The sequence below is a fragment of the Anarrhichthys ocellatus genome, unplaced genomic scaffold, assembly GCF_004355925.1.
Source record: "Anarrhichthys ocellatus isolate YVR2014 unplaced genomic scaffold, GSC_Weel_1.0 scaffold48, whole genome shotgun sequence".
NCBI classification, from domain to species: domain Eukaryota; kingdom Metazoa; phylum Chordata; class Actinopteri; order Perciformes; family Anarhichadidae; genus Anarrhichthys; species Anarrhichthys ocellatus.
The window spans coordinates 542,930-551,741 of record NW_022280078.1 but is presented as its reverse complement, the minus strand read 5'-3'; the positions used below and the strand labels follow the sequence as shown (position 1 = coordinate 551,741).

The 8,812-nt window shown below is 44.1% G+C and overlaps 1 protein-coding gene across 7 annotated transcripts in view; it reads left to right on the top strand.

Annotated features, from left to right (window-relative positions):
* Positions 1 to 8,812, top strand: part of sox2 (SRY-box transcription factor 2) — a 73,368-nt gene that overhangs the window by 27,700 nt on the left and 36,856 nt on the right. For 3 of the 7 annotated variants that reach the window (XR_004213529.1, XR_004213530.1, XR_004213528.1), the window contains exons 1-2: positions 2,021 to 6,706; positions 7,934 to 8,025. The exons of 1 other annotated variant lie outside the window; for it this stretch is intronic. Coding sequence is in view for 1 of the 6 variants with exons in the window: in XM_031869636.1 (XP_031725496.1) it covers positions 5,742 to 6,706; positions 6,965 to 6,974 (975 nt within the window). In the remaining 5 variants the exon portion in view is untranslated. Of the gene's footprint in view, positions 1 to 1,661; positions 1,965 to 2,020; positions 6,707 to 6,964; positions 7,696 to 7,933; positions 8,026 to 8,812 lie in introns of those variants that run through there. 3 more of the 7 variants (XR_004213531.1, XR_004213532.1, XM_031869636.1) reach the window with 2 other exon arrangements.

The following is an 8,812-nucleotide window of genomic DNA, read 5'->3' as shown; positions in this document are numbered from 1 at the left end:
CTCTCTCTCTCTCTCTCTCTCTCTCTCTCTCTCTCTCTCTCTCTCTCATATATAATATGACCTGAGTAATCCCAAATATAAGTCACTGACATTCCATTTTTTTTTCCATGCGATGCAGGCTGTAAGATGCGAGGCCTTGTTCTTAATCCACTGCATGTGTGTAAGTGTTGATACGTGTGATTGGTACATGGCTGAGACTGAGGGATAGTGGTTGCGATAGAAAACTGATTCTCTGTGTGTGTGTGTGTGTGTGTGTGTTTTCTAACTGTGTGTAGCTCCATGAACTGAGCCAGGCCAAGTTGAAATGGGACTCTTTCTCACCTCTCCTGTCCTTCATTATTCCCCCTTTTATTCCCTCTCTGCCCTTCTCTCCTTTCCCCCCATTCATTTCTCTCTCCTCCTCACCCCTCATCCCCTCATCCAGCGACCCTATCTTCTCCTGCTGCACCCACCTGCCCCCCCGCCCTCCACCTCTGTGATAGACAGGGTGTCCTCACCTTGTAACGATCAGTGACATCCAATATGTTTGGCTTGGGATCATCCCCTGTGTGTCCATTGTGCTTTCTGTTAAACGCTTTATTGATTAGCCGTGAGTTAATTACAAATTACATCAAGCGTGGGCAGACTGAGGTGGCTTACATGGCTGCAGGATCCATCCTGCAGGACCTAATGCATGTTGACTGCACACACCTGCAGGCGTGCATCTCAACCAGCAGGTTACATTAGGCTGCCCCCCTATTAACAGCCATGCATTTATGACATTTCACAGTGCCTTATCACCGCTTTAAGGGCATGCAATATTTTCTGGGCCATTGTAGTGAAAAGGGTAGAATTAGAAACAGGGGGTTTCTGCAAGACACCACTGGTATGCGCCCTGAATACTTAATTCTATCAGGCACAACTTGACTCACCCTATGCAAAATTATGAGACTGTGCCAAATCCACAGCAGACCTTTGGAGGCTAATGTATTCTGGATTTAAGCTCCATTGTAAAACCCATAACACGCCTGCACCTGACCTGCTCTGCTGCAGCCCCCCAAAACAACCTCTCACCTCTGACTTTTGCACAAAGTTAAGAAATGTAAATAATAATAATGATAACAATAGCAAAAAGAATAATAGTAATAATAGTAATAATTGTTGCCACCTGCAACAGCATGCATTGTTTTCCTTTTAGCCTTTTTCCTTTTCATGCCGTGTCAGTTTCTGTGTGACATTGGCATGTACTTTGTTCAAAAGGAAAAAGGAGCGGAAAAAAAATCTTTATCAAATCCCCATTCTGAGGCTTTCAATAAGGCAGGCCATTACCTCACTGGCGCTTTTGTTCGGCCTATACAAGAGAGAACAAAATGGTTATTCAGGAGGACGCTTTAGATTTTTATTGTGGGCTCGCTATTCACAAAGAGCACCGTTATTGTATTAAAAAGAACCATCTGTGGCAGAAACAATGGCTTCAAATTATCTGTGAATACCCAGTGAACAAAATATAAAGCTTTTTTCCTGCTCATTATGTTGGCTAAGCTAGGGGGTGGAAGATAGGAGAGGAGAGGCATAGACTTTGCTATAACTGACTTTTGTTGTTCTTGCCTGCATTCTTCTCCTTTTTAAATCGGCCCCCTTTTCACGTTGTGTGTCGCCATAAACGGCTTTTCTTGTTGCAGGGCTCGCGGAAAGAAGACAGCGGAGCTCCAGACAGACAGCGGGGCTCCGCGGGGCTGCACGCCGGACAAAAGCGAGCCGGCTGGCGGATAGAAACCGCGCGGACTACCGGGGATGGGGGGGGGGGGGAAACACGCGGACGGTGCCCCGTTGGAGGGTTTAACGGCCGCTCATCGGGAGCTCCGTCCCGGGCAAGTTGAGGCTTCCTCGCCGGGTGAGGCGCATGGAAAATATGGAGGAAGTTGAGCGAAATGGCATCTTGTTTCATTTCTGCCAATCAAGACGAGAGGACTCCCAAACTGGCAGTAAGTTGGAGAGCGGCGGTGAGGAGAAGCCGTGTTTGTGTGTGTGTGTGTGTGTGTGTGTGTGTCGGTGTGTGTAGCCTATGTTAGTGTGTGTTTGAGTCGGTGTGTATGTGTGTGTGTTTGTGTGTGTGTAAAACATGCAGTGTTGTGGAATGACACCGCATGGCATCATGAGTTGTTGGCCGGTTTGGTTCTCAACAGAGATCATCTGTGCGAACAGAATACATGGTTTTCAAATTCCACGTTTCCTCGATGTAGCCTAATTTAATTATATTTATTTTATTTTATCCTCTTTTATTTTTTTCAAAGAATGATATTAAAACACAAGGTTTGAATTACAATTCAAGCAGAACGCCTTGAAATAGTTTTACTCAGGCTTCATCGATGCCATTTTATTAGACTATTAAAGACGTTTATTTTATTTTATTCTACCTAATATGATGTTTAAGATTGTAGTCTCACTTTATATTGTGCTATTTTCGCTTTATGTTTTAATCCATTATATTCTAATATGTTGCTCGACATCTTGTCAAAATTACAACCTGATATACGTTCATGCTGTATGCTATAATCTGATTTATTTGAGTTAATCATCGCACTAAATAACTATTGCCCAAATCTATTTTTGAAAGAATGACAGTTGTAACATTATAACAAACCAATAACTGTGCGTCTGATTAAAGACTCATTTGTGTCTTAAACAAATTATGATAATTGTTTTTCCATCTATTTAAAAAAAATACCGTTATACATGATGTTTAATATAATCTCCATGTAAGACTTATTCATGTTTTCATAAAGTATTTTCTCGGCTGCGTCTCCAGCTGCTGGTACGGCCCCTAGTGGCAAGAGTTTATTTTCATTTGTACCTATATGTCTCCCTCATTGCCATGGGCTATACAATTACCATATGCTCTTTTCCCCTTTGCCAGAATTAATCATTTCATAGATGTGTATATTTGCATTTTATTTGGATGAATTGACATGTACCAATATCTCAGCGATCAGCTCAGAAATTGTATTTATGATAACATTACTTTTGTAAGAGTTCAAACCGCAGCATCCTTCGTGCGCGGCGGCTGTTAGAATATTATTTTTTTTCCAGTTATATTGTTGCCCTTTTTTTTCTCGCTTGTTTTTGCACTGATCCTATCACCTAAATTTTTGCAACCACAAAACAGTATTTTGATATCACAGCGTGCTGCTCGCTATATTTGCTGTATCCGTCCCAACCTGGTGTAGCGGGGGGCTTACAAGTGGCCCAAGGGAGCCGCCCCGCTAGTTTCTCCTGTATTTTGTCAAACAACGGCTTTAATTCAGGATGATTGTGGATGCAGGGCCATTCCCGGGTGGATGGAGGCCTGCTTTCAGGGAGCTGCGGGGCCCCGCTGTTCCTTTATTATCATAAGCAGATTAGAGGTAGCGGGGAACACACTCAGATGCAGATAGCAGCCGAGCGGCCCATTTCAACCTTGCATTATAATGGGCCGAGCTGCATGTGTCGCCTCTCGTAGCCTATTAAGCACAAGATGAATCTTATGTAAGGTTGCCGGGGCCGGCATAATGAGAGCACGGGGGCTCCGCTCCTCCATTTATTATCAAATGACTAAAACAAAATAATAAGGCTTGATCTATTCACTTTCAATTACGATTTAATCTAGAGACACGCATTTCAATTTAATTATTTCAGGTGTATGTACTTGATCTATCTTTAATTATTGGGATTGTCTGGCCTGCAGAGCCAGACAGGCTTTGTTGAGCTCGTCAGTTCTTTATTTTAGGCCTGGTGTTGTTGGGTGATGAATGTATTGTAAATGCATATTTTTTTTAGCATTTCATATATCTTTAGCTGAACTTCTAAAAACAGTCATCCTCCATTCCCTCTCTCTACATTGAGGAAAACCTGCCTGGGCTTTTTGGAGTTGTCCGTAGTTCCCCATCTGTCCAGTAGGCGGCGCTGGTGTCACGCAGCCTACTGGACAGTCTTTAGATGGAGATTCAGGAAACGAGGCAAAGCAAGTGGCAACAACACTCCCAACCGCGCAAACAAACTTTGGTCGTTTTGGACATTAAAACTATACGAGTGAATTATTTCGACTTGACTACGATGATGCAGGTTTTTTTTCCTCTGATAATATTCGCTGTCCGGTCAGTTTGATCCAGAGGAGAGTGAGGCAGGTGGAGGCCGCTTTTCATTCACACTAATTGGCCGACACGCTTGTTCAGGCTTATATGAATGAGCCGCGGCTTTTGTTCAAACACACTTTATCTTTAAATATTCCTCACCTTTAATTCTCCTCCCCTCGTGTCCCCGGTAGGCCGTAGGCCTACAGCCTAACCCCCCCCTGTAAAGCTCCAACAACAACAGCAGCACTGTGGCGGTGGAAGTGGAGTGGAGTTGGGTCTTTGTCCGGACAGATGTAGCGACAACATCCCAAACAAAAACCGCTTATTTGTGCTGAGATGAGCCCGTCTGCCTTCTGTGTGTTGGCATTCAACTTCACTAAACAAAAGGACTGGGGGAAACATCTTGGATTACCTTTCCTCTTTTCAACGCTAAAAACCAGCCGTCCCCCCCAACACACACACACACACACACACACACACACACACACACACACACATTCACACACCAGCATCGCTATTCAACGCTTTGAGTTAACCAACAAAGTTTATTTAAGTGTTGTTATGTTATTTGGCCCGTAAGTGGGGGCATTAGTGACTTTTTAATTTTGAACAACAGCAGGGTCACGGCCGGGACTTAATGTCAGGACAATGCTGTTCAAGACAAGATGACACTGACACCATTCATGTCAACATGCGATGAATTTATTTAACACCTTTTTTATTTATTTTATTCTCATCTCATTTCATGTCACCTGTTCGACTTCGGATTTGTTGGTAGAATCTAGGCTACACATTTAATTAGAAAACAAACCTTATTTATTAGAAATTCTTAAGTCACCCTTAAGACATATCTTTTGTATTTATTAGGAACGTTTTTAGTCATAATATACTTGTTTATGTTTGCAAGACGACACTTTGTCATTTCAAAACTGCCAGCAAACTTTTGAAAGTCCCTCTTCCTCTGTATAATATAAGATATTGTTCATAAAGTGCCACTGTATATATACATATTCTCCTAGAAATATCTCCATAAGCCTGCAGATGGTAAATATGTACTTTATATTGGCTCATATGGGCAGCCCGAGATCGCATGTGTGCGTGTGTCTCGGGGCAGAGCAGACCCCACCCCTTTATGCTAATTAATCTCCCCCATTGGCGTGTCAGGGGAGCAGGCCGTCTCTGATTGGCCAGGTCGAAGCCATTTATTCGCTGACAGCCCCGTCACATGAATGGTTGTCTATTAACTTGTTCAAAAACTATCTGGAGTTGTCAAGGCTCAGGCGGACGGAGGGCGAAAAGTACAGTTTGTTGATGCTTTTTCGGAGAAGCGACTGGAGAAGTTTTGTGGACACAACATAGCAAGGGACCTATTGGGAGAAGGCTCTTTGTCACACATACACACACGCGCGCACTCTGAAACACACTCACCGAGCGGGAGAGAGAGAGAGTGTGTAGAGACGCGGCTCGGGTGCTTGTTGTTTTTGTCCAGAGAAAAAGTTGCAGAGAAAAAATCGACAGGTAACTTTTCAGCAGCAGCCCCTGCGCTCCTCACTGTCCTGCCTCTGGCTTGTGGAGTTTGTCTCTGTTTTTTTTTTTCTTCTTCTTCTTTTTTCTCCTCTGCTCGGGAGCCCCAACTGAAAGCTGTTCCTGATGTATAACATGATGGAGACTGAACTGAAGCCCCCGGCTCCCCAGACCAACACGGGGGGCTCGGGCAACACCAACACGTCCGGCTCCGGCCCCAATCAGAAAAACAGCCCGGAGCGGGTCAAGAGACCCATGAACGCGTTCATGGTGTGGTCCCGGGGCCAGAGGCGGAAGATGGCGCAAGAAAACCCCAAAATGCACAACTCGGAGATAAGCAAGAGGCTGGGCGCGGAGTGGAAACTTCTCTCGGAGAGCGAGAAGAGACCTTTCATCGACGAAGCCAAGAGGCTGCGGGCCCTGCACATGAAGGAGCATCCGGATTACAAATACCGGCCCCGGCGGAAAACCAAGACCCTGATGAAGAAGGACAAGTACACCTTGCCCGGCGGGCTGCTGTCCGCGGGAGGAAACGGGATGGGAGGTGGTGTCGGCGTCGGGGTGGGGGGCGGCCTGGGCGGTGGGGTGAACCAGCGGATGGACAGCTACGCGGCGCACATGAACGGCTGGACCAACGGCGGCTACGGCATGATGCAGGACCAGCTGAGCTACCAGCACCCGGGGCTGAACGCGCACAACCCGAGCCAGATGCAGTCCATGCACCGCTACGACATGAGCGCCCTGCAGTACAACACCATGGCCAGCTCCCAGAGCTACATGAACGGCTCCCCGACATACTCCATGTCCTACTCCCAGCAAGCCACACCGGGGATGACCGCCCTGGGCTCCATGGGGCCCTCCTCGGTGGTGAAGTCCGAGTCCAGCAGCTCCAGCCCGCCCGTCGTCACCTCGTCGTCCCATCGGGCCGGCCCGGGCTGCCAAAGCGGAGATCTGAGGGACATGATCAGCATGTACCTGCCCGGGGCGGAGGTCAGCGAGCAGACCGCCCAGACCAGGCTACACATGTCCGGCCACTACCAGAGCACCGTGCCCGGGACGACGATCAACGGCACGCTGCCGTTAACACACATGTAAGAGACACACAGCAGAGAGAGAGTGAGAGAGAAAGAGAGAGAGAGAGCGAGAGCGAGAGAGAGAGAGAGAGCGCAAGAGAGAGAGAGAGAGAGAGAGAGAGAGAGAGAGAGAAAATGAACTTTTATAAGAGAAACTGTGGACTATTAACGTTGGACTATTTTTGTACAGAAAAATTTCGGGGTGGGAAAAGTTGTATAGAAGTCTCGAGAAAAAGGACACACGACTCTTTTTCTTTTCTTTCATTTTATTCTAAGGGAGCTCTAGAGGAACGGTAGGAGATGCCCTCTTCACTGGTGGACGAAGTTTGGAAGACTAGAAAGTGGGAGTCGCAATCAAATGTTTTATTATTGCAATCACCTTTTGTACAGTATTTATCAAAGAAACATTACAATCAGATGAAATTGTTTGTTAAACTGCAAGAGGTTGCATTTTTCTTTTCGTTTTTTTTATATATATAAAGCAAGGCCAGTTCTGCAGAAAATATTAAAAATGAAGATGGCAGAACTGGAATTATGAGCGATCAGTTATGCTCCTTTATTACTGCAAACATTGGAAAGAAAAGGGACATAAAAACGATACAGGTAATACTGTTTTTTCTTCATATAAGGTCAATATTACTTAACATTTTAATTTCTTAAAAAAAGAAGACACTTTTTTCTCTCATACAGCTTAAAATATAGGTTGTTAATTTATATTTCCGTCTCCCACTTTTCATCTGTTAGAGGTATGACGCTTGTGCTCTTTATTTTCTAATTGATTTGTACAATTTCTGTATATTTACTGTGATATTTTAAGTTTTTATTTCAAAATTTCATTCCCGTAGTTGTATTTTAAAAATTGTGGCCTGTACGCAGAAGCCAACCACTCTATGTATATATCTACCGGAACTAATACCATCCTTATAACAGTTACAATTTCAGCTGAGTATATTTTTTTTTCAATATGCAGTTTGAAATGAATAAATTTTGGAAATTTGGATACTTGATATTGTTTGAGTTTTGATTTTATTTCTCTCTGTCATTTTCTGTGTGCAGGTTAAATTGTCATCTGTCTTTCTTCTGATGTTAATTATTCCCTGTAAATGTAACACTGACTTTTTACGTCTTTATGAATATAAAATATTTGACTTCAGCTAACAAAAATAACAGTTTTGGGGGGTGCTTTGCTTTTAAACTCCACTGATCAAATAACTCAGCTTGTGCGTCGTGGTTTCTATTTTCTAGTGCCTGCGGACGGCCCCATCAAGCCAAAGTTTGTTGCCTGTTTCCTAAAAAGGGGGAAGATTTTTCCACCACATAATGCCCAACATCCCCAGGTATAGACTGACATTTCTCCTCTTTTATTCTTAATTTAAAAACAACTAATCATCAATAATCACTGCTGTTGAGGCACAAGCTACATTTAACAATATCTATTTTCTTTTTAAATTAATGTATTCTTGTATTATTTATTATTTTGTAGGCTTGTTAGAATATTGGACCTGTTTTTGATGACAGGGGACTGAGGGAGGAATAATTACATATCTAGGCATAAATCAGATTTATTTCCCTCATTCAGTTATTATAGATTTGTGTGAACTGACAGAAGGATTTCTGTCGTTGGTGGATTTTGATTTTCTAATGACACTTGACTGTGACAACAGCATGTCTGGATATTCATGAGTAGCCTATTTAGCCTGCAGCAACCTAATCCAATGGGCTCAGGTCTGTTCTCGTGTTGTAACAGTTCATCCTGGTGTTTGGTTTAAACAACAAAGTGCGATACTTTTTTTGGACGCTTTTTTCTCTCTTCTACAAATAATAGAGCTGCAGTTCACCAGCCCTCAATGTTCAATTAGGTCTAAATTGAAGGTGAGCCCTCTTGAAAGGAGCCAGGCGAGCGGGACCGGCAGGGATGCTTTTTCTCCCGCGATGTAATGGCTGTATAAAATCTCGAGTGTGGCCATTTCAATTGAATGTTTAATCAAACGGGCCCTGCTGTTTCCCGTTAACCCCGGTTCTCACGGTTCAAGCTCTCCGGTGCCTCCACCACCACCCCTCCTGCCTTAAAAAAAAACACGGAACCGGTTACAAAATGTTCCCATGCATCTCTTTGCCAGCCAG